General features: G+C 45.3%; 1 protein-coding gene across 1 annotated transcript; it reads left to right on the top strand.

Annotated features, from left to right (window-relative positions):
* Positions 1–9,274: 9,274 nt before the first annotated feature.
* On the top strand, positions 9,275–18,781 carry LOC143990357 (elongator complex protein 3-like). Its single transcript, XM_077490388.1, has 4 exons — positions 9,275–9,341; positions 9,680–9,740; positions 12,214–12,282; positions 18,650–18,781. The coding sequence occupies exons 1-4, from the start codon at positions 9,289–9,291 to the stop codon at positions 18,722–18,724; spliced, it is 258 nt and encodes an 85-aa protein (XP_077346514.1). The 5' UTR covers positions 9,275–9,288; the 3' UTR covers positions 18,725–18,781.
* The last annotated feature ends 7,488 nt before the right edge of the window (positions 18,782–26,269 follow it).

The following is a 26,269-nucleotide window of genomic DNA, read 5'->3' as shown; positions in this document are numbered from 1 at the left end:
ACACGCGGGGACTGTTCGCTGAAACTTTGTTCGTCAAACAGTTGCCGCAACAGTCCGCTCAAAATTTGCATGAGCGGACTTGCCCACACACGGCACTTTTTGAGCGGACTGTTTCAGCGAACTGTTTGCCAAACAGTTCGCTCAACTTTTGAAATGAACGGACTCGCCCACGTAAGGCGGAGGCAAGTCCGCCCATTTCGAGCGCGTGTACAGGTAGGCGGGGCCCGCGAAGGAGACGTCGCGGGCACCGCCGCCTGGAATGGACTTAAAGGGACACCCAACGCCAAAAAAAATCGGCGTGGGGGTTCCCCCAAAGTCCACAACAGACGCTACCTGGCCGGCCAGGAAAGGGGGGGCGAGCGACCCTGAGCCGTACCAGGCCGCGTGCCCTCAACATGGGGGGTGCCTTGGGGAAGGGGGGGCCGCGCAGCCCCCCCCACCCCAAAGCACCTTGTCCCCATGTTGATGAGGACAAGGGCCTCTTCCCGACAACCCTGGCCGTTGGTTGTCGGGGTCTGCGGGCGGGGGGCTTATCGGAATCCGGGAGCCCCCTTTAATAAGGGGGCCCCCGGATACCGGCCCCCCACCCTATGTGAATGAGTATGGGGTACAATGTACCCCTACCCATTCACCTGTAAAATAAAAGTACCCAAAAAAAAACACAACACACGAGAAAAAATATTTTATTGCACAGCTCCGGGGGTCTTCCGTCTTCGGGGGTCTTCTCGCCGGACTCCTCCGCTATCTTCGTGTAGCTCTTTTGCTAGCGGAGGAGTCCGGCTTTCTTCCTCCCCACCGCCGGCCTCTTCTCCCGACTTCGGGGGTCTTGTCCCCCTCTTCGGTTCTTCTGCCGGGCCACCGCGCCTTCTTATAGCTCTTTTACAGGCGGTAGCCCGGTCTTCTGTCGCCGCCGCCTTCCGTTCTTCTGCCGGGCCACCGCGCCTTCTTATAGCTCTTTTGCAGGCGGTGGCCCGGTCTTCTGTCGCCGCTGTCGCCGTCGCCGCCTTCCGTTCTTCTTCTTCTTCTTCTTGTTCTTCTTCTTCTTCTTCTCCAGGAGATGTTGACACGTCGCTCTCTCCGGCCAGAATGCCAGAGCCGCGCTGTGCTGCCACTTATATAGTGCCAATGGGGCGGTGTCACATGGTATATGTCACATGGGTTGGTCACATGGGTTGATGTCACATGGGGACTATGACATCGTAAGGGGGCGGGGTCACCATGTGACACCAACCCATGTGACCAACCCATGTGACATATACCATGTGACACCGCCCCATTGTCACTATATAAGTGGCTGCGCAGGGCGGCTCTGGCATTCCGGCCGGAGAGAGCGTCGTGTCAACATCTCCTGGAGAAGAAGAAGAAGAACAAGAAGAAGAAGAAGAACGGAAGGCGGCGACGGCGACAGCGGCGACAGAAGACCGGGCCACCGCCTGCAAAAGAGCTATAAGAAGGCGCGGTGGCCCGGCAGAAGAACGGAAGGCGGCGGCGACAGAAGACCGGGCTACCGCCTGTAAAAGAGCTATAAGAAGGCGCGGTGGCCCGGCAGAAGAACCGAAGAGGGGGACAAGACCCCCGAAGTCGGGAGAAGAGGCCGGCGGTGGGGAGGAAGAAAGCCGGACTCCTCCGCTAGCAAAAGAGCTACACGAAGATAGCGGAGGAGTCCGGCGAGAAGACCCCCGAAGACGGAAGACCCCCGGAGCTGTGCAATAAAATATTTTTTCTCGTGTGTTGTGTTTTTTTTTGGGTACTTTTATTTTACAGGTGAATGGGTAGGGGTACATTGTACCCCATACTCATTCACATAGGGTGGGGGGCCGGTATCCGGGGGCCCCCTTATTAAAGGGGGCTCCCAGATTCCGATAAGCCCCCCGCCCGCAGACCCCGACAACCAACGGCCAGGGTTGTCGGGAAGAGGCCCTTGTCCTCATCAACATGGGGACAAGGTGCTTTGGGGTGGGGGGGCCGCGCGGCCCCCCCTTCCCCAAGGCACCCCCCATGTTGAGGGCACGCGGCCTGGTACGGCTCAGGAGGGGGGCGCGCTCGCTCACCCCCCTTTCCTGGCCGGCCGGGTAGCGTGCTCGGACAAGGGTCTGTTGTGGACTTTGGGGGGAACCCCACGCCGATTTTTTTCGGCGTTGGGGTTCCCCTTTAAGTCCATTCCAGGCGGCGGAGCTCGCGACGTCTCCGTCGCGGGCCCCGCCTACCTTCACACGCGCTCGAAATGAGCAGACTTTCCTCCGAGCGGGAACAGTTTGCTCATTTCGAAAGTAGCCTACACACGGGCGGACTGTTCGCTCAAACAAAGTTTCAGCGGACAGTTTTTCGGAATTTCCGAAAGACTTTGTCCGTCAAACTGTCCGCTGAAACTGTCCGCTGAAAGCCCACACACGGGCGGACTGTCCGCTGAAACACTGTTCAGCGGACAAAGTTGAGCGAACAGTCCGCCCGTGTGTACGCGGCCTGAATGAAAAATATAATATAGAAAGCTGCACACATATATAAGTGTTCTCTACACTCAGAATGTTATAAAAAAGATGGTGTTTTATGTGGCGCTAACTAAAATAACACTAAATGTGTACTATCCAAAACCATAAATATATAAATAAACAAATATATAATAAATTTATATAGTGTAAAAAATGTGCAAAAAAGTAGCAAACAATGTGCAAAGCAATAAAGTGCATGAAATATCAATATGATGTAATAAAAATAGTACAGTGCATCAAACAATATGCAATCAACAAGTCCTTGCAATGGTGCAACAATGTGCAAGTCCTATAAGCGTATTTATATCAAATCCAATCTTTAAAAAAACTCCAATGGATATAAGTCCATCCAGTGCAAAGTGCAGAAATATGTAAACAATCCACTCAAAAAAACTGTGCACTCCGTCCAGCAAATGATGATAAACATGCAGATGTGAGTAATAAGTGCAAAGTACACCGTTCCTTCAAACTTCAGTGCTCTAGGTGCACCCACTGTTTCCCCCAGCCTCTCACCTCTAGTAAAGGTCCCTAAGGACCGGATCACGATTGAGGGGTGGTTTAATAGGCAATCTTCCACCTCTTATACATAAAACCTCCGGATCCTCAATAATTCCTCCAATATCCACACACCGGTAAGTATATATAAGAGAAAGGTGGCTTCCAATGAGTAGTACAGTATAATCCAGTTTATTAATAAAAATATCCACTTACATTTAAATGTAGCATTTTCAGAAATACAAACAGCGGTGCTTCCGGTCTCGGCCGCGACCGGAATTAACGAACGACACCTCAACTCCTCCCTGACGCGTTGCGTCACATAACACGTCACTTTCTCAAAGGTTGAGGGGTCAAGGAGTCTCTCTTCCTTATATACTCTGCGCTCATCTGTCATGTTAATCCTACGGCAGCGGAAGGAGCTAGGTGTATCTATATCATCCCTAATATCATTCTTTATTTCATTTATCTTCATATTAATCAATCAACATTAAAATATATATATATCTTCTATTAAATATAAAAATAAACCCGATTTTGAACTTTAAAACCATAACTAGATAAATAAATATCCGATATCGCCATCTTGTGGACAAACAATAAAATACATCAAAGCTATTTTAAGATATTAATTGTCACACCACCTAAATGCTCACTGAGGCCATCTTGTGTATAAGCTTTCAGTATTTCGATTTGGTATTTTTATATTTAATTATTTTGGTATACCATTAAGTAATATGTCCATTTTAAGGGCCTACTAGATGGCGTTAGTATTAGTCCCTTTTCCTTTCCGGTTGATGGTATATTTTTGTATGTATTTTTCATATTTATCCACCCATAAGATGGCCACATTGAACATCTAGTTCATCTAGTTATTGGTATTACTAATAACTGTATTGTATTCTGCAGTTTATACACAAGATGGCCTCAGTGAGCATTTAGGTGGAGTGAAAACTAAGTTGGATTGTGAAAGGTGTTATGCTGTATGTTCTCATATACAGAAGTGCAGACTTGGTCTGTATATTTGGTGGCATCAATGGGCTTACTGACTGGGGACTCTAGCTTGTTGCATTTGAGGCTATATCACACATGTGATCAGAGAAGATGAACGCTGGAGGCAGGTTGATATTTCCCTTTGTCGGAAGCATGACCATGATGTCCTTTGTAGGCCAGGTCAATACATGGGGAGGAACGAATAATGTTGGGAAGTTATTTCTCTCTGTATTCTGGATGGAGAGGTCATTGCTGGGAAGAAGGCACCCAGGTATTATTTAGGACATAGGCGAGTTTTGTTTCTTTGTCCTAAAGAATACCGGTGTAGTGTAAGTCAAGGGACTAGAGGGTTCCTTGAACCTAACCGTAGGTAGAGGTGCATGGTATACAATGGGCATGATCTCTGAAATCCAGGCACAGGGGTGGAATTGTGTGGGTTTGGTAATTGTTGTAAACTTATATGTGTAGTTAAGCGATATTTATCTAGAAGGGTCTCCCATTTGTCTATGCAAGTTGAGGGATGATTTGACGGTGAGCTCTCTGTGTACAAATTGGAGACGTTGCTGCCAAGTCAGAGCCCTGCAACGCCGCTGCGAGCAAGCCTGCCTAATCCCGACCCGTAGTTACAGTAAAAGGTTATAGGAGGTTGGGAGCGGGGTGCGTAATACATATATATGTATATATTACGGTAATAAGTTGATTGATGTTCTTGGTATAGTGTGACCTATGGGTATTGTAGGCTAGTAATATGGGCAAGAAAGGCCCTCCTCAAGACTCTGGGTCTGAAAGCTGGGTGATATGTTGCTCTGAATGGGTGCTGGTGAATGGTGAATGAATGGACACCCCTTGCCTGTACTGCCGTCCTGAAGATACCCAAGATACAGAATGGTGACATGGAAGCTGTCGCTGAAGAATGGTGGAGGTGTGTCACTCAGTGGCAAAGCGGCACGTGTTGGGAGACATCACATGGTAAAACAAGTATGGACTGCGCCATAGGACCTGTTTCTGCACACGTTGAAAACATAGCGTGGTAAGACACTTGTGTACTGTTCCATAAGAGATGTCTCTGAAGCGCTCGTTGGAAACAACCACGCGTTACACAAGCTAAGGATTGTGCCCCAGGTACTGGTTCGGAAGCACATGTTGGGGAACCACACACGTTAAGACAGTTATGGACTGTTCAAAAGGAGCAGTGTCTGAATGGAATCAGACAGGAATTATTATTATACATCTACACAGCTGTTTGTACAGCCGAACTCAGCCATACTGATGCCAGGCAGTTTCACATGTTTAAAGCAAGGAATGTGACACAATTTGAATAGCAGAATGAGTTCTATTCAGCCCGCCTGGAATATACTGACTTCAAAGATAATATGGCGCCGGCTTGTCTGCAAGAACAGAGGACAGCTGGTGGGGCGTCCGAGATCAAGCCACAAGATTTGCAATCCAGTCGGAGCAGTTGCAATTCATGGGCAAACACTGCCCCCCCAGAGGCCAAGTATGGCAGGACTGTTAGCCTGGGGGAGGAGACGCCCCAGAGACGCTGATTGGTCTACGGGAAAGAGTAGGATGGGCTATGGGGTGTGGTATGGCTGAGGTATGTTTAACAAAAAGGTTTTGCAACCATGAGGTCTCTCTCTGTCTCTTTATTCCATCATGAGGCGTAGCTGCGAAGGTCGGATAAGTATGGCTTATATTGTACTTTGATTGTATGCTATGTATTATTGTAACTTATATTGATACCTTATGCACGTGTTCTTATTTCCTTGGGAAATAAATGAGATTTAATTGACCTTAGACCGTGTATTGATTTCATAGACAAGGGTGGTAGTATTGTGATATTAACAATAACATGTGCTTGGCGTAATAGACTAGCTAAACTATAGGGACTAGACAAAGGAATACATAACTGATAATAGTAGTACTAGATTGAATTGATCAGTTATTTCAGGAAAGTCTTAAAATAGCTTTGATGTATTTTATTGTTTGTCCACAAGATGGCGTTATTGGATTTTTATCTAGTTATGGTTTTAAAGTTCAAAATCGGGCTTATTTTTATGTTTAATAGAAGATGTGTATATATATTTTAATGTTGATTGATTAATATGAAGATAAATGAAATAAAGAATGATATTAGGGATGATATAGATACACCTAGCTCGCTCCGCAGCCGTAGGATTAACACGACAGCTGAGCGCAGCGTATATAATGAAGAGAGACTCCTTGACCCCTCAACCTTTGAGAAAGTGACGTGTTATGTGACGCAACGCATCAGGGAGGAGTTGAGGTGTCGTTCGTTACTTCCGGTCGCGGCCGAGACCGGAAGCACCGCTGTTTGTATTTCTGAAAACGCTACATTTAAATGTAAGTGGATATTTTTATTAATAAACTGGATTATACTGTACTACTCATTGGAAGCCACCTTTCTCTTATATATACTTACCGGTGTGTGGATATTGGAGGAATTATTGAGGATCCGGAGGTTTTATGTATAAGAGGTGGAAGATTGCCTATTAAACCACCCCTCAATCGTGATCCGGTCCTTAGGGACCTTTACTAGAGGTGAGAGGCTGGGGGAAACAGTAGGTGCACCTAGAGCACTGAAGTTTGAAGGAACGGTGTACTTTGCACTTATTACTCACATCTGCATGTTTATCATCATTTGCTGGACGGAGTGCACAGTTTGTTTGAGTGGATTGTTTACATATTTCTGCACTTTGCACTGGATGGACTTATATCCATTGGAGTTTTTTTAAAGATTGGATTTGATATAAATACGCTTATAGGACTTGCACATTGTTGCACCATTGCAAGGACTTGTTGATTGCATATTATTTGATGTACTGTACTATTTTTATTACATCATATTGATATTTCATGCACTTTATTGCTTTGCACATTGTTTGCTACTTTTTTGCACATTTTTTACACTATATAAATTTATTATATATTTGTTTATTTATATATTTATGGTTTTGGATAGCACACATTTAGTGTTATTTTAGTTAGCGCCACATAAAACACCCTCTTTTTTATAGCCCTGAAACCTTAATGACTTGGAGAGGATCTGCAAAGAGGAGCAGAACAAACAAAATCCCTCCTGAGATGTGAGCAAACCTGATGGCCAACCACAAGAAACGTCTGACCTCTGTGATTGCCAACACGGGCTTTGCCACCAAGTACTAAGTCATGTTTTACGAAAAGGGGTCAAATACTTATTTCACTTATTAAAATGCAAATCCATTTATAACTTTTTTTTTAAATGCATTATTCTGGATATATTTGTTATTCTGTCTCCTTGTTAAAATAAACCTACCATTAAAATTTATAGACAGATTATTTTTTTTTGTTAGTAGGCAAACGTACGAAATCAGCAGGGGATCAAATACTTTTTGTCCCTCACTGTGTGTGTGTATATATATATATATATATATATATATATATATATAATAAATATACATATAATAAATATACACAGCTGTGTTTATAAGTTTACATACCCCGGCAGAATTTAGGATTTCTTGGCCATTTTTCAGAGCATATGAATAACGCAAAAACGTTTCTTTCACTCGTGGTTAGTGTTTGGCTGAAGTCATTTATTATCAATCAACTGTGTTTACTCTTTTTATATTATAATGTAGGGAAACTAGCCAAATGACCCTGATCAAAAGTTTACATACCCCAGTTCTTAATACCGTGTGTTGCCCCCTTTAACATCAATGACATCTTGAAGTCTTTTGTGGTATTTGTGGATGAGGCTCTTTATCTTCTCAGATGGTAAATCTGCCCATTCCTCTTGGGCTGTGTTGAATGAACGGCACGTTTTGAGATCTCCCCAGAGTGGCTCAATGATATTGAGGTCAGGAGACTGAGATGGCCACTCCAGAACCTTCACTTTATTCTGTTGTAGCCAATGACAGATGGACTTGGCCTTGTGTTTTGGGTCATTGTCGTGTTGGAATGTCCAAGTACGTCCCATGCGCAGCTTCCTGGCTGATGAATGCAAATTTTCCGCCAGTATTTTTTTAATAACATACTGCATTCATCTTGCCATCAATTTTGACCAAATTTCCTGTGCCTTTTGTACACATCCCTAAAACATCAGCGATCCACCTCCCTTCACTATAGAAATGGTGGACCTTTCATCATAGGCCTTGTTGACTCCTCTCCAGATGTAGTGTTTATGGTTGTGGCCAAAAAGCTAAATTTTAGTCTCATCACTCCAAATCACTTTGTGCCAAAAGGTTTGAGGCTTGTCTCTGTGCTGTTTGGCATATTGTAAGCGGCATTTGCGTAGTAATGTCTGGTGACTTGACCATGCGGCCCATCTTTCTTCATGTGCCTCCTTATTGTGCATCTTAAAACAGCCACACCACATGTTTTCAGAAAGTCCTGTATTTCATCTGTTATTTGTGGGTTTTTCTTTGCATCCTGAACATTTTTTATTTTTTCCTGATAGTTGTGGCTGCAATTTTAGTTGGTCTACCTGACCATGGTTTGGTTTCAACAAAATCCATAATTTTCCACTTCTTGATTAGAGTTTGAATGTGTTGATTGGCATTCTCTATTCCTTGGATATCTTTTTATATCCCTTTCCTGTTTTATACAGTTCAACTACTTTTTCCCGCCGATCCTTTTGAAAATTCTTTTTGCTCTTCCCTATGGCTCAGAATCCAGAAATGTCAGTGCAGCACTGGATGAAAGATGCAAGGGTCTGTCAGGAGTCTAGAAATGCATTGACTGTGTGTGTATGTATATATATATGTGTATAGGTGTGTATATATATATATAATCTCTATCTAACACACACACACACACATATATCTGTGTGTGTATATATATATATATATATATATATATATATATATATATATATATATATATATTATAAAAAATGTTTTCTGTTAATTTGTTCCTATATTGAGAAACCACTTATTTTTCAGGCTTGTAAGCCTGGTGCAAGGGCAGTGTCTATGGACGTAGGCCTTACACCCAGAACTGCATCTCCCAAGAGCCCTTTCCTTACAAAGCTTGTGTGAGCAGACTGCCAAGGAAATCCATGTATGCATATAGGGAGGGGCGGGGATAGGTGGAGTTTTTATAGTCCTGCAAGCGGGGCTGACGGTACCGGATGGGATTTTCAGTGTAGAAAAGTCCCTGTGTGGTGTTTGTTTCTTTTTTTTTTCTCATTATTTTGCTAAATATTGAGAATCTGTTTGGGCAAAAAAATGGTAAATCCATCGGTGATTGGTGCCATCTTTAATTCGTCTTGTGTTTTTTTTTTTTATTATAGATCGCGGTGGTTGCCGTCATGTGCAAACCACATCGCTGTCCTCACATCAACTTCACTGGGAATATCTGTGTGTAAGTATACACTGTACCACCAATCCGCTCTTTTATGGTCAGGGGAGCTCCCTGGGGGGCATCAGCAGTGCTGCAGTGATTGGTTGACATGGTGAAAAGTGGGTGTGATGTTAGAGAAGGCCATACCCCTTTTTTTTTTTATGGGTGTTATTAGGCAGACTTTGCATGCAGACCACCCCCCCAAGGTAATACCCAGATGGCATGATGAGCCACTATGATTGGAAGAACTGAAATCCAATGAATGATGGGGGCAGGCCAGGGATAGTCATGCTGATAGGAGGAGCGATTAGCTCATCGGTTGATGATGATGATCAGATGATAATTGTTATGTTCCCTAGGTATTGTCCCGGCGGCCCAGATTCAGATTTTGAATATTTAACCCAGTCTACAGGATATGAGGTGAGGACATGTTCTGTGAAGAGCCAATATGAAAACAGAATTGAGTAGTTGTTGTTATATGCAGTCTTGAAACTATCCTTTGGCATCCCTCAGTAAGAGACTACCTTTTAACTCTTTTTTTTTGCTGCCACCAACGTATTTAGGTTAGAGTCTGGCTGTCACGGTGGTCACACGTTTGGCCGACTCCTGGTCATTAGTAGAGACCGGGATAGCCGTAGTTCCATTTTTTTTATGTTAAACTATACTAATGCAAAGGTCTAGGGAAAACCCCAGATTTCTGTAAAAAAAAAAAAAAAAATGCACTAAAGTTAATATTGGGGTGTACAAACGCAATAAATGAGCCAATTGATTGCTAAAATATAAAAGCAGAGGTTTCGCTGAGTAAATAGATACCCAACATGTGAAACCTTAAAATTGCGCACGCCAAACTTTAGTACCCTATATTTTCCATAGGCAATGCTTTTAAAGCCCCATCAGTTGTGGAGGAGCTCTGGTGCTAAAATGATTGCGCTCACTCCGGTATGCGCGGCGATATGTAACGTTACCGATAGAAAGTTTTTCCGTCGGGAGAATTGAGAACATGCTATCAATTTTTAGCTGGCGGAAATTCAGACAGCTAAATTCCGATGGAGCGTACACACGGTCGCATTTTCCGATGAAAAGCTCTCATCGGTCTTTTTCTGGCCGGAATTACGATTGTGTGTACGCCGCATAACACTTGGGAGTTAAACTAACAATTTGAAACTTGCAAGAGCCCTCTGACCCTGAATAAAATCTGCATTTTGTTTTTTCGAAATGCGTTGGATGCTCTTTTCTGTCTGAGCCCTTGTACACACGGTCGGAGATTCCCACGGAATGTGTCCTATCGGACTGTTTTGTCGGATAATCCGACTGTGTGTGGTCTCTATCGGACTGTTTCCGTCGGAATATCCGACGGACCAAGTTTTCCAACTTGTCCGTAAAATTTTCCGACAAAATGCTCCGATCGGACATACTCCGATCATGTGTAGCCTACTCCGACGGACAAAGTGCCACGCATGCTCAGATCAAATTCCTAGACCAAAGCTATTGGCTACTAGCCTGAACGTAGTCCCATCGTAATGAAATGACGTCATCACGTTATGTACAATCAGATTTTCCGACAACTTTGTCCGACTGTGTGTATGCAACAGTGGGATCGACAATTATACCCATGTACTACAGATAGGTGAGATTGTTTGGGACTTTTGTGGTTCCCCTCTCCCTTTCATATTTGTATACTTTGGACTACTATATTCATTTGGTAACTTTATTTCATTATAGATACCCCAAAATCCTGCATCTGCTCCTGACGAGTGGTATAGTAACCACGAAACGCATAGAGCTTTTTCTTTATGATGCGTTGTTACAGTATTCACGTATACATATTAGGACTATATCATACTGTAATGAACCAATCCACCATCTTTGTTAATGTTTTATCGTTACTATTATATATACCTTGGTCTACAGATTAAGAGCTATTATTATGTATATACACTATATTGAATTGATTGTGCATTATCATGAAATGGTTAGATCTTATTTATTGATATTTATGATTTTTTTTTTTTTCTAAAACAATGTTTCTATATTGAACTAATCATGTATTACCATGTTATATTTATATTTATAAATTGATCCATTACCCTACCGTTAAATCAATCTATTATTCATGGTGGTATATATATGCATGACTTTTTGATAATAAACAATGTGTATATTGATTGGCTCATTTGGTCTAGTGAAGTGCTTCATATAAAGTCCAATTTTATTTTATTTTTTTCAAGATATTGGGGATGGAGGTGTATGTATTTAGTTCATATGGCCTCATTTAAAGTCCCATTTTTTAGCTTTGGCTCAGTATTTCCAAATATCTTTTTCTATTACCAATGCAGTGCAGATTGCACTACATTCTTCCCAGACCAGGAAAACCGACACAGAGATGAGGAAGTGACGTTATACATGTTGCTTTCCTGATCAGCAAGAAGGGGAGGAGAGCAGATGAACGTTCACTCGTCTCCCTCCCATCTATCCGACCGCACCCATCATGCTGGTCCCTGGTGCCCTAATAGTACGGACCTGGTAGTAAAAGGGTTAAAGCCCCCCTTATCGTCATTGCAAGGTCAATCTTTTGGCATCTTGTTAGGTCAGAAGCTTGCCTGTTCTTTCCTGCGTATATTCTTGGGGTCGCAAAAAATTCAGGACCTGCAACCTATCGTAGTAAATTGGCGCACAGTTAGGTGTCCTACTTTGGCCTTTTCTGCCTTGGGTGCTGAAGGATCCTATCACAGCACTGCGTATTCCTTTTGGCTAGTGAGGCTGATGCAGGAAAATCCCGGAGGAGACTTCTAAGTTCCAGTAAAAGACGGCATGAAAACTCCAAATTATTGACTCTGTTATTTGTTGTTGCTAATCTAGTCAACTGAACTTTTTTTTTTTTTTTTATACACAGCCGACATCAATGCGAGCGATCCGCGCTTGCTACGACCCCTTCCTTCAGACGCGGCATCGAGTGGAACAGGTACTGTATGATGTGACTTTTTTTTTTTACCCTAAAGAGCATGTGGCTGTGTCTTCCAAAATTACTGGTGTCTTATCAAATATTCTGAATATTTTGGCATGCTGGAAGGTGTAGTGTCAAGACTTACAATGCATTGCGTAGCTGTAATGTTGGGGGCTGGTCCGGGATTGGGCCCTGTGTTATTATTTTTTAAACAAAATACTACTGTCATCAAGCACCCGCCTGGGGAGATTTTCTACATGGATTTGAATGAGCAGCGTGTTCTGGTATAATTAGGAGTAATACGTATTGTTTCCAGGACCATATGGAGCCACTGACAGCTTCTCATGCAGCCTGGGGCTTGCCTTTTAAAGAATAGTTTTGTATTGGAATTGCCTACATGACTTATTAAACCAGTAAACACCATGTCACTTGTTTATCCATAACCATTGGTTAGAGTTTACCTCCTGTGCTCCGAGTCGCTGGAGTCAGGGACTTGTTGCTTGGGACCACCATTGATCTATCCGGGTGCTGTCTGGTTCTCTCCCCCCCCCCCCCACAAGCTGCCGTGAGCATGGGACCCAATTTGGATCAATGTCATGAGTGCCAGTACAATAACAACCAATGAGGCCCTAGGACCAGGGTGCACAACGGCAATATAGTGCATGTCTTTGATTCAGGCATGGCAAGGCAACTAACCCCTACCCCCTGAAAGTTCAGGAGAAGAGAGTAGTCCTCCAGACCTCCTAACCCCTGCCATGCTTCTAGAGCCAGAAGGTTGGTTTCTGAATGTGATGTGGGGGGGGGGGGGGACTCATGTATAGGAAGCCTCTGATGTATATGATGGGATGAGGGTCGTATGGACGTATGGAGGGTCCTTTAAAGTGATGGGAGGGAGGGGCATTAATGTGAATGAGAGCCTCTGATGTGATAGAGAAATCTTCCTCCCTCTGCTGAGATGCAGGAGCCGAAAAGGTAGGGCTCTGATGTGGTGGAGGGACATGTGTAGGGAGCAAATCTGTTGTATGGGAGGGCTTCAATGTGACTGGGGCCTTTGACAGGATTGGGCGACTCTGATGTGAACAGAGGATGTCCATTGTGATTTTGGGAAGACCTCTGGCATGATGGGGGGGGGGGGGTTGTGATGTATAGGAGGACTTTGATGTGTTGGGGGAGGCATCTGATGTGATAGTGTGGGGACTTGTGTGGTGGGCCTCTGATAGGGAGACTTTTGGGGGGCCTCTTATGTGATAGGGGGACTTGTGTGGGGGGCCTCTGATGTGATGGGTGTCTTGTATGGGAGGACTTATGTGGGGGGGCCTCTAATGTACTGGGGCAACTCTGATGTGAGGGGAGTGCTTCTGATTTGAAGGATGATCTCTGATGTGCTGGGAGACCTATGATATGGGGGCGGGGGGTCTCTGATGTAAAGAGGGGCTTCAGATGTAAAGGAGGCCTATGATGTGTTGGGGGGAGCTGGAGACCTCTTATGTGAAAGGGAATCCACTGATGTGATGTGGGGAATTCTGTTGTGATGAGTGGGGAGCTTTGATCCAATAGGGGCCTCTGATGTGATGGGGCCACTTCTTTTGGGGGCCTCTGTGATGGGGGAGGCTTGTGTGGGGGGCCTTTGATGTGATGGGGGTCTTGCATGGAAGGACTTTTGTGGGGGGCCTCTCATGTGATGGGGGGGGGCTTGTGTTGTGGGGGGGGGCCTCTAATGTACTGGGGCAACTCTGATGCGAGGGGAGTGCCTCTGATTTGAAGGGGGGTCTCTGATGTGATGGGAGACCTTTTGATATTGGGGAGGGGGGCTCTGATGTGAAGGGGGGGAGGGGGCTTCTGATGTTAAGTTAATTTCATAAAGGTGGTTGTGTGCATCGCCCCAGGCTCAGGTTTCCCCTTGATAAGCAACATTTAATTTTTTTTAATTTTAGACTGGTGGGGAACGACATGATTTTGCATACTTTTAAAGGGGAGCCACAGCTGAAAAAAAGGTGGAGGAACGCTGATCTATACTTGGACAAAAAACACATTGGGGTTTTAAACCCGCCATCTGTACACAGGACAGCAGACGCTATGGGTCTGTGTTGGGCTTTGGGGGTGGGATCAGGCAAGTGATCCAGCCCATGAGTAGCCTAGCTGTGCTCTGCCATCTCCCCTGAGGAGTAATGCCCATAAGTAAAGCACTTTTATGGGGAGCAGCCATTGGATAAAGAGATTTTCTCAACAAAAGGGTTGCCGTTTAATAGAAAAGACGATTTGGGGTACCTTGAAGAGTATCTGTAGTATCTGTAGGTCCACATAGACCGATAAGGCTCACTTCATTATATACAGTGCATCCGGAAAGTATTTACAGCGCTTCACTTTTTCAGGATTTTGTTATGTTACAGCCTTATTCCAAAATGGATTAAATTCATTATTAGCTTTCAAAACTCTACAAACTCTAAAACTCTACAGACGATACCCCATAATTACAAAGTGAAAGAAGTTTATTTGAAATCTTTGCAAATTTATAAAAAAAAAAAAAATCCCCATGTACATAAGTATTCACAGCCTTTGCCATGACACTCAAAATTGAGCTCAGGTGCCTCCTGTTTCCACTGATCATCCTTGAGATGTTTCTACAACTTGATTGGAGTCCACCTGGGGTAAATTCAGCCGACTGGACATCGGATGGAAGTGGGACATGAAGTCGCGGGGCAAAGTCGGATCCACAGTCCTACGAATGTCGCGTCGTACCAGTGTGAACGTGGCCTGAGATGTTTCTACAACTTGATTGGAGTCCACCTGTGGAAAATTCAGCTGATTGGACATCGGATGGAAGTCGGACATGAAGTCGCGGGGCAAAGTCGGATCCGCAGTCCTACGAATGTCGTGTCGTACCAGTGTGAACGTGGCCTGAGATGTTTCTACAACTTGATTGGGGTCCACCTGGGGTAAATTCAGCCAACTGGACATCGGATGGAAGTCGGACATGAAGTCGCGGGGCAAAGTCGGATCCACAGTTCTACGAATGTCGCGTCGTACCAGTGTGAAGGTGGCCTGAGATGTTTCTACAACTTGATTGGAGTCCACCTGTGGAAAATTCAGCTGATTGGACATCGGATGGAAGTCAGACATGAAGTTGCGGGGCAAAGTCGGATCCACAGTCCTACGAATGTCGCGTCGTACCAGTGTGAATGTGGCCTGAGATGTTTCTACAACTTGATTGGAGTCCACCTGAGGTAAATTCAGCCGACTGGACATCGGATGGAAGTCGGACATGAAGTCGCGGGGCAAAGTCGGATTCACAGTCCTACGAATGTCGCGTCGTACCAGTGTGAAGGTGGCCTGAGATGTTTCTACAACTTGATTGGGGTCTAACTGGGGTAAATTCAGCCAACTGGACATCGGATGGAAGTCGGACATGAAGTCGCGGGGCAAAGTCGGATCCACAGTCCTACGAATGTCGCGTCGTACCAGTGTGAAGGTGGCCTGAGATGTTTCTACAACTTGATTGGAGTCCACCTGTGGAAAATTCAGCCGACTGGACATCGGATGGAAGTCGGACATGAAGTCGCGGGGCAAAGTCGGATCCATAGTCCTACGAATGTCGCGTCGTACCAGTGTGAACGTGGCCTGAGATGTTTCTACAACTTGATTTGAGTCCACCTGTGGAAAATTCAGCCGACTGGACATCGGATGGAAGTCGGACATGAAGTCGCGGGGCAAAGTCGGATCCACAGTCCTATGAATGTCGCGTCGTACCAGTGTGAACGTGGCCTGAGATGTTTCTACAACTTGATTGGAGTCCACCTGTGGAAAATTCAGTTTATTGGACATGATTTGGAAAGGCACACACACCTGTCTATATAAGGTCCCACTGTTAGCAGTGCATGTCGGAGAACAAACCAAGCCATGAAGTCCAAGGAATTGTCTGTAGTCCTCCAAGACAGGATTGTATCAAGGCACAGATCTTGGGAAGGGAACAGCGTTGAAGGTCCCAATGAGCACAGTGGCCTCCATCACCCGTAAATGGAAGAAGTTTGGAACCACCAGGACTCTTCCTAGAGCAGGCCGCCCGCCAAACTGAGCGATTGGGGGAGAAGGGCCTTAGAGGTGACTAAGAACCCCCGATGGTCACTCTGACAGAGCTCCAGCGTTTCTCTGTGGAGAGAGCAGAACCTTTTCAGAAGAACAACCGTCTCTGCAGCATTCCACCAAACGGAAGCCACTCTTCAGTAAAAGGCACATCTGGAGTTTGCCAAAAGGCACCTGAAGGACTCTCAGACCATGAGACACAAAATTCTCTGGTCTAATGAAACAAAGATTGAGCTCTTTAGCCTGAATTGTAAGCATCATGAAGGAAACCAGGCACTGCTCAGTACCTTGCCAATGCCATCCCTATAGTGAAGCATGGTGGTGGCAGCATCATGCTGTGGGGATGCTATTCAGCAGCATGAACTGGGGGGGGGGCTAGTCAGGATCGAGGGAAACATGACTGCAAAAATGTATAGTGACATCCTTGCTGAAAACCTACCCCATAGCTCTCTGGACCTCAGACTAGGGTGAAGGTTCATCTTCCAACATGACATCGACTCTAAACACATAGCCAAGATAACAGAGTGGCTACGGGACAACTCTGTGAATGTCCTTGAGTGGCCCAAGACTTGAACCCGATTTAACATCTCTGCAGAGATCTGGAAATGGCTGTGCTCTAACGCTCCCCATCCAACCTGATGGAGCTGGAGAGGTCCCGCAAAGAAGAATGGGAGAAACTGCCCAAAAATAGGTGTGCCAAGCTTGTAGCATTGTACTCAAAAAGACTCAAGGCTGTAATTGGTGCCAAATGGGCTTCACCAAAGTATTGAGCAAAGGCTGTGAATACTTATTACATGTGATTTTTTTTTTTTGCAAAAGATTTCAAAACTTCTTTCATGTTGTTAGGGGCTATTGTTTGTAGAATTTTGAGGAAAATAATGAATAATCCCTTTTGGAATAAGTAACAAGTATGCTAAAATAAACTCGTTAGGGGTGTGTTTTTTATATATAAAAAACAAAATGCACAACTGTCCATCAAAATTGCATGTAAATACGTTCTGTACGAATGGGGCAAAATCGAATGTTCTCTGGCTATATTGTCATCCGTTCAAATGTGCGCATATGGAAAATTCTGCATTATGGCCACTAGATGGAGCTGAGGAGTATAGAAAATGAGTAAATTAATGGGGCAGAATCGAATGCTCTCTTAACTATATTCTCTGCAGCTCAAGTGTGTGATAAATACTACACTGTGGCCACTTGATGGAGCTGAGGAGCATAAGAAATAGGTAATTTGAGGTGCAAAATTGAATGTTCTCTGGCTATATTCTCAGCAGTGTGAATGCAGGAACTACCACAGTACAGCCATTTGATGGCGCTGAGTAGCATAAGAAAATAATGGGGCAAAATCAGCTGTCCTCCAGCTAAAATACTTAATTCTCACCTGTTTTGAATGTGTGAATGTGAGAAATACCACATTATGGTCACTTGATGGCGCTGACTGTCATAGGAGAGAAGTATGCTCCTCAGCTCCATCTAGTGGCTGTAAATTGGTATTTTCTGCATGCACACATTTTAATTGCAGAGAATATAGCTGACGAACATTCCATTTTCTCCCTCCCCCCATTAGCACAGAATTAGTTTACAGGCAATTTTAATGGATGACATTTTTTTTATAAATGCTTTCTTAACCATCTCTGCTAGCATTTTTATTGGAAGGTCTCATTTTAAAGAGGAACTAAAGCCTAAGTATTAGACATTGCCGGCAGGTAGAGTTTTGAGGCACTAACTGTAATCCTGAGTGTACAGTTCCGACATCTGTAAGAGTTGAGTGGCGGTTTAACGAAACTCCGCTGCGCGTGCTCGAGACTTGTCATGTGTAGCTGACCAATGGTTGAAGGAAAAAAGTCTCTGGACCCTGCGGAAGGTTAAATCTAGAATTAGAGCGCCAACACTGTAATTCAAGTAAAAAAAAAAATATTTTTTTATTGTAAATACAAATTGTATACAAAATCCAACATGTTTCGGGGGCTATACTCCTTTCATCAGGGCTGAAATATGACATAAATAGTAACAAATAATTATAATAACCATAAAAGTAATGACAGAAGAGAAAGGTGTCTGGACATCCTTAACACGTAATAATACAATTAAGAAGATTATTGGATTGATAAAATAGGAAGAAAACATTACATTGGTGATGATATGACCCTAATGATTGTACTGGTATAATAATAATAATAATAAGGTTATATTATGGGTTGAATAGGCAATACTGTCCATTACTCTTAATAAAATGCTCTCCGGTCTGTCTGGACATTTTAGGAATGACGATGACCATTTCGTACTATTTGTCTCCCCACAGCTCAAGCAACTGGGGCACAGTGTGGACAAGGTGGAGTTCATTGTGATGGGGGGGGACATTCATGGGACTGCCTGAGGACTACAGGGACTTCTTCATCCGAAACACTTCCAACAATGTACCTGAGGCTGTGCGGTAAGAGAGTCAATGCAGCAGTAAAACATTCCCAGAGTTCTATATTTTCTTTCCTTTTTTTTGTCTCTCTTTTATTTTTAATTTTTTTATTATTTCCCTTTTTAAGTCTTCTCCTCTCCTCTCCTCTTTTTCCCTTATTTTGCCTTTCTCCTCTCCCTCCCCTCTTTTCCTTCTTTCCCTCTCCTCTTTTCCTTCTTTCCCTCCCCTCTTGTCCTTCTTTCCCTCCCCTCTTGTCCTTCTTTCCCTCCCCTCTTGTCCTTCTTTCCCTCCCCTCTTGTCCTTCTTTCCTTTCTTCTCTCTTTTCTGCTCCAGCCCCCCTCCCCCCCTTATTCTTCTTTCCTGCCTCCTCTCCTCCTGTCTCCTCTCCCCCCCTCTCCTTTTCTCTCATCTTTAACCCCCTTTCCTCCTTTCTCTTCCTCCTCTCTACTTTCCCCTTTCCCCTTCTTGCTCCTCTCTCTCCTATCCACATCTTTTTTCATTCTCTCCTCCTCCTCTTTCCACTGTCTTACTCCCCCCCCTTTTTTCCCCTTCTTTACTCTTTCTTTTCTCACCTGTCCTTTTACTGTGCACTCACCCACCTCCTCTCCTCCACCCTTTCTCTTCTTTCCTCTCCACCACCCTTTCCCTTCTTTCCTCTCCTCCACCCTTTCCCTTCTTTCCTCTCCTCCACCCTTTCCCTTCTTTCCTCTCCTCCACCCTTTCCCTTCTTTCCTCTCCTCCACCCTTTCCCTTCTTTCCTCTCCTCCACCCTTTCCCTTCTTTCCTCTCCTCCACCCTTTCCCTTCTTTCCTCTCCTCCACCCTTTCCCTTCTTTCCTCTCCTCCACCCTTTCCCTTCTTTCCTCTCCTCCACCCTTTCCCTTCTTTCCTCTCCTCCACCCTTTCCCTTCTTTCCTCTCCCCCACCCTTTCCCTTCTTTCCTCTCCCCCACCCCTTTCCCTTCTTTCCTCTCCCCCACCCCTTTCCCTTCTTTCCTCTCCCCCACCCCTTTCCCTTCTTTCCTCTTTCCCTTCTTTCCTCTCCCCCACCCTCTTTCTCTTCTTTCCTCTCCCCCACCCTTTTTCCCTTCTTTCATCTCCCCCACCCTTTTCCCCTTCTTTCCTCTCTGCCTCCCTCCTTTCCTTCTTTTCCTTCTTTCCTCTCTGGGCGTCCTAAGCCATGCAAGAGGCTCTGTGCTAATCCTGAGTTGGTACCCAGATCAGGCTCTGTGACAATTACTTTGCTTCCAGTATAGCGCCGGACTCATTATAGTTTGGTGATTGGCATAAAGGTTTATATTTCGTTGTATTTTGTTTGGTGATACCGGAGTCCAAGATGGCTAAACTTCTGCAGTTTAAGTTGGTCTATAGTGAACATCTGTGAACAGAGGCTTTTAGGGTTGGGCCATAGTGTGTGGAGGCTCTCAGGGTTAGTCCATAGTGAACACTAGTGTAGGGAGGCTCTCATGGATGCTAGTATACAGAGACTCTCAGGATTGGGAAACAGGGTAGGGAGGCTCTCAGAGAGGTTTTTGGCCATAGTGTTGGGAATCTGTCAGGGTTAACCATAGTGTATGAAGCCTCTTAAGGTTGGTCCATAGTGAATGCTAGTGTACAGAGGCTTTCCGGGCCAGATTGTCGGGAGGCTCCCAGGGTCAGGCCAGAGTGTCGGGAGGCTCCCGGGGTCGGGCCAGAGTGTCGGGAGGCTCCCGGGTTCGGGCCAGAGTGTCGGGAGGCTCCCGGGTTCGGGCCAGAGTGTCGGGAGGCTCCCGGGGTCGGGCCAGAGTGTCGGGAGGCTCCCGGGGTCGGGCCAGAGTGTCGGGGGGGCTCCCGGGGTCGGGCCAGAGTGTCGGGAGGCTCCCGGGGTCGGGCCAGAGTGTCGGGAGGCTCCCGGGGTCGGGCCAGAGTGTCGGGAGGCTCCCGGGGTCGGGCCAGAGTGTCGGGAGGCTCCCGGGGTCGGGCCAGAGTGTCGGGAGGCTCCCGGGGTCGGGCCAGAGTGTCGGGAGGCTCCCGGGGTCGGGCCAGAGTGTCGGGAGGCTCCCGGGTCGGGCCAGAGTGTCAGGAGGCTCCCGGGGTCGGGCCAGAGTGCAGGGTTGGCCCAGAATGAACGGTAGTGTACAGAGGTTCTTTATGGTTCGTCCATCGCCAGAGTGTAGGGAGGCTTCCGGGGTCGGGCCAGAGTGTAGGGAGTTAGGTGGGGAGCATCGTACGCGAAGTCTTGCCATTTCAGGCGCAACAGATGCTCCAGAATGCCATTAATGTGTTAGGACAGTGGTCTCCAAACTGCGGCCCAGGGGCCGGATGTGGCCCTTTACTTGCTTTTAACCTGCATTAGCACATACAGTGAGGGAAGAAATAGTATTTGATCCCCTGCTAATTTTGTACGTTGCCCACTGACAAAAATTATCAGTCTAAGTTTAATGGTGGGTATATTTTACCAGTGAGAGACAGAATAACACCAATACAATCCAGAAAAACACATTTAAAAAAAAGATATAAATTGATTTGCATTTTAATGAATGAAAAAAGTATTTGACCCCTTCGCAAAGCATGACTTGGTACTGGGTGGCAAAACCCTTGTTGACAATCAGAGGTCAGACGTTTCTTGTAGTTGGCCACCAGGTTTGCACACATCTCAAGAGGCATTTTGTCCCACTCCTCTTTACAGATCCTTTCCAAGTCTTTAACCACTTCAGGACCGCCGTATTGCCATTGTACGTCAACACAATGGCACAGGCAGGCACAATCACGTAGATTTACGTGATTGCCTTCCAGCGGGTGGGGGGTCCGATTGGACCCCCTCCCGCTGTTTACGGCGGTCCGATTCGGTCCAGGAGCGCTCCGTGATGAGGGGATGGCCGTTGGTTTTCGGCCACCCCCTCTGGATCGCTCCTGGCCAATGAGAAGCTTCCTCCCCTGTGTATTGTTTACACAGGAAGGAGGAAGTGATGTCATTCTCCTCGGGGCGGTCTTTTTGACCGGACTACGAGGAGAAGACTAATAGTAAGTGTGCACCAACACTACACTGACATGTAGGTACACACAGGCACACAAACCCCCCCCCCCGATCGCCCCCCGATCCCCCCCCGCCCCCCCCCCCCAGTCACAGTGTCACTGATTGCATTGATCATTTCTTTACTGATCAATGCATTCAGTGTCAGTTGTGACAGTAAAAACTGTCAGGACAGTTAGTGTTAGGTCCAGGGTAGCCCCCTATCACCCCCCAATAAAGATTTAACCCCCTGATTGCCCCTAGAGTTAACCCTTTCACCCCCTTTTGCCAGTGTCACTAAGCGATCATTTTTCTGATCGCTGCATGTGTCGCTAGGTAGCTAATTATTTTTTTAGGTTCACCGCCAGGTTTTTATATCGCTAGGTACCCCGATATACTACCCAATAATGGTTTTAACCCCCTGATTGCCGCTAGTTAACCCTTTCACCCCCTTTTGCCAGTGTCACTAAGCGATCGTTTTTCTGATCGCTGTATTAGTGTCGCTACAGTCGCTAGGTAGCTAGTTATTTTTTTAGGTTCACCGCCAGGTTTTTATAGCGCTAGGTACCCCGATATACTACCCAATAATGGTTTTAACCCCCTGATTGCCGCTAGTTAACCCTTTCACCCCCTTTTGCCAGTGTCACTAAGCGATCATTTTTCTGATCGCTGCATGTGTCGCTAGGCAGCTAGTTATTTTTTTAGGTTCACCGCCAGGTTTTTATATCGCTAGGTACCCCGATATACTACCCAATAATGGTTTTAACCCCCTGATTGCCGCTAGTTAACCCTTTCACCCCCTTTTGCCAGTGTCACTAAGCGATCGTTTTTCTGATCGCTGCATTAGTGTCGCTACAGTCGCTAGGTAGCTAGTTATTTTTTTAGGTTCACCGCCAGGTTTTTATAGCGCTAGGTACCCCGATATACTACCCAATAATGGTTTTAACCCCCTGATTTCCGCTAGTTAACCCTTTCACCCCCTTTTGCCAGTGTCACTAAGCGATAATTTTTCTGAACGCTGCATCAGTGTCGCTAGTGTCGCTAGGTAGCTAGTTATTTTTTTAGGTTCACCGCCAGGTTTTTATAGCGCTAGGTACCCCGATATACTACCCAATAATGGTTTTAACCCCCTGATTGCTGCTAGTTAACCCTTTCACCCCCTTTCACCAGCGATCACAGTATAAGTGTCACTGGTGACGCTGGTTAGCCAGTTAGTTATTTAGGTTCCCCGTCAGGTTTTTATATAGCGCCAGGGACCCCCATATACTACCTAATAAAAATTTGAACCCCCTGATTGCCCCTAGTTAACCCTTTCACCACTGATCACCGTATAAGTGTTACGGGTGACTCTGGTTAGTTTGTTTTTTATAGCATTTTATATTCAAATCCGGAAGGCAGTGCTTGGTTTTCGGGGTCCCGTACGTGGCTAGGCTCCCAAAAAGTCCCCCACATGTGGTATCCCCGTACTCGGGAGAAGCAGCAGAATTTATTTTGGGGTGTAATTTGACTTCTGCCCATAGCATGTGTGAGCAATATATCATTTAGTGACAACTTTGTGCAAAAAAAAAAAAGTTTGTAATATTCCCGCAACTTTTGGCAAAATATAAAATATTCCATGGACTCAACATGCCTCTCAGTAAATAGCTTGGGGTGTCTACTTTCCAAAATGGGGTCATTTGGGGGGGGTTTTGTGCTATTTTGGCATTTTATGGCCTTCGAAACTGTGATAGGTAGTGAGGAGTTAAATCAAAAATTTGCACCCTTAGAAATCCTGAAGGTGGTGATTGGTTTTCGGGGTGCCGTGCGCGACTAGACTCCCAAAAAGTCCCACACATGTAGTATCCCCGTACTCAGGAGAAGCAGCAGAATGTATTTTGGGGTGTCATTTCACATATGCCCATAGCATGTGTGAGCAATATATCATTTAGTGACAACTTGGTGCAAAAAAAAAAAAGTTTGTAATATTCCCGCAACTTGTGGCAAAATATAAAATATTCCATGGACTCAACATGCCTCTCAGTAAATAGCTTGGGGTGTCTACTTTCCAAAATGGGGTCATTTTGGGGGGTTTTGTGCTATTTTGGCATTTTATGGCCTTCGAAACTGTGATAGGTAGTGAGGAGTTAAATCAAAAATTTGCACCCTTAGAAATCCTGAAGGTGGTGATTGGTTTTCGGGGTGCCGTGCGCGACTAGACTCCCAAAAAGTCCCACACATGTGGTATCCCCATACTCGGGAGAAGTAGCGGAATATATTTTGGGGTGCAATTCCACATATAACCATGGCATGTGTGAGCAATATATCATTTAGTGACAACTTTTTGTAAAAAAAATGTTTTTATTTTTTTTTTGTCATTATTCAATCCCTTAGGACAAAAAAAATAAATATTCAATGGGCTCAACATACCCATCAGCAATTTCCTTGGGGTGTCTACTTTCCAAAATGGGGTCATTTGGGGGGGATTTGTACTGCCCTGCCATTTTAGCACCTCAAGAAATGAGATCGGCAGTCATAAATTAAAAGCTGTGTAAATTCCAGAAAATGTACTCTAGTTTGTAGACGCTATAACTTTTGCGCAAACCAAAAAATATACGCTTATTGACATTTTTTTTACTAAAGACATGTGGCTGAATAAATTTTGCCCTCAATGTATGACTAAAATTTAGTTTATTCGATTTTTCTTATAACAAAAAGAAGAAAATATCTTTTTTTTTCAAAATTTTCGCTCTTTTTCCATTTATATCGCAAAAAAAAAAATCGCAGAGGCAATCAAAAGAAAGCTCTATTTGTGGGAAGAAAAGGACGCAAATTTCGTTTGGGTGCAATATTGCATGACCGCGCAATTACCAGTTAAAGCAGCGCAGTGCGAAATTGCAAAAAGACCTCTGGTCCTTAAGGTGTTTATTGGTCCGGAGCTGAAGTGGTTAAAGAGGTTTTAAAGGCAAAAGGTTTTTTTTTTTATCTTAATGCATTTTAAGCATTAAGATAAAAAGCCTTCTGTGTGCAGAAGCCCCCTAACGCTTACCTGAGGTCCCTCTCTGTCCAGCGATCTACACAAGATTCTCCTTCCTGATTGGCTGAGACACAGCAGCGGCGTCATTGGCTCCCGCTGATGTCAATCAAAGCCGGCTAGCTAATCAGGGAAAAGAGGGGGTGGGGCCGGGTCGGGGCTCCATGTCTGAATGGACACAGGGAGCTGTGACTCGGCTCGGGTGCACCCCATAGCAAGTTGCTTGTTGTGGGGGCACTGAACAGAAGGGAGGGGCCAGGATCACAGAAGAGGGACCTGAGAAGAGGAGGATCCAGGCGGCTTTGTGCAAATCCACTGCAACAGAGAAGGTAAGTATGACATGTTTATTATTTTTATAAGGTAAAAAAACATGAGCCTCTACAATCACTTTATGGTTTCGAGGCTGACATTTGGTAACTCGAACTTTCAGCTCCCTCCACATATTTTCTATGGGATTAATGTCTGGAGACTGGCTAGGCCAGTGCTTCTCAACTCCAGTCCTCAAGGCGCCCCAACAGGTCATGTTTTCAGACTTATTATTTTTCACAGGTGATTTCACTGCCTTAGTAATTACCACAGCTGTTTTATCTGAGGGAAATCCTGAAAACATGACCTGTTGGGGGCGCCTTGAGGACTGGAGTTGAGAAACACTGGGCTAGGCCACACCAGGACCGTAATGTGCTACTTCTTCAGAGGCCTGAAGAAGGAGCTCATTCTCCGCAAACACGTCGCCTATTGGTCCACCACCAACTTCGGAAGTGTCGTCATCCCCTGGCTCCCTGTGTGCTCGAGGTCCACGAAACGTCGGTAATCACCGGCGAAACCCGCTCCGCCTCACCAGCTTACAGCCACGAATCGACTCCCTTCCCGGACGTTCTGCTTACCCATACATAACATATTTTAATTCTACTCTTATGCACTATTTGTTCATTAAAACTCATTGCTATACTTCACTTAGAGTGGCGCCTCTGTGCTTTTACCCTTAGCCTTCCCAAGAATTGCTTCTCATCTTCACTGGGCTGCCTTCAAGGTGCTATATTATGGAACTTATATGGACTTATTACAGTAATTTACTTCAAATTCTTCTTCTTAAAGTTCCCCCTATGTTTTAGGTATTTATCAGTTCAGTGGATCTACACTGATGCTGGTGCATGTGCCAACTTTTTTCAATGTATGACATGTTTATTATTTTTATAGGGAAAAAAAAACAAGCCTTAAGGCCCCTTTCACACTGACGATCCGTTCAGGTCCACCTCTCAGTTTTTCAGGCGGACCTGAACGGACGCTCCATAGACCTCTATGGCGCGTCGGATGTCAGTGGTGACATGTCCGCTGAAATCCGACCCGCTCCAATCCGAAAAAGTGTGACGGAGGAAAAAGCTATTTTTCCATCCGTCTGCGGATGGGATCTGGTGACAACGGACACTGCGGTCCGTAGTCATCCGATCTCCCATAGGGGAGAGCGGCGCTGTGACAGGTCTGTCCCTGCGCAGTGTGCAGAGATGGACC

Source organism: Lithobates pipiens, unplaced genomic scaffold, assembly GCF_037356315.1.
Source record: "Lithobates pipiens isolate NorthernLeopardFrog02 unplaced genomic scaffold, aLitPip1_a1.2 Scaffold_18, whole genome shotgun sequence".
In the NCBI taxonomy this organism is placed as follows: Eukaryota; Metazoa; Chordata; class Amphibia; order Anura; family Ranidae; genus Lithobates; species Lithobates pipiens.
The sequence above is the reverse complement of the archived record's forward strand: the minus strand, read 5'-3'. Positions and strand labels throughout refer to the sequence as shown.

Coding starts and splice junctions, on each gene's coding strand:
- LOC143990357 (XM_077490388.1), top strand. CDS start 9,289: ATGTGCAAACCACATCGCTGTCCTCACATCAACTTCACTGGGAATATC. Junction 9,741..12,213: donor CCCAGTCTACAGGATATGAG/GTGAGGACATGT, acceptor TTTTATACACAG/CCGACATCAATGCGAGCGAT. Junction 12,283..18,649: donor CGCGGCATCGAGTGGAACAG/GTACTGTATGAT, acceptor GTCTCCCCACAG/CTCAAGCAACTGGGGCACAG.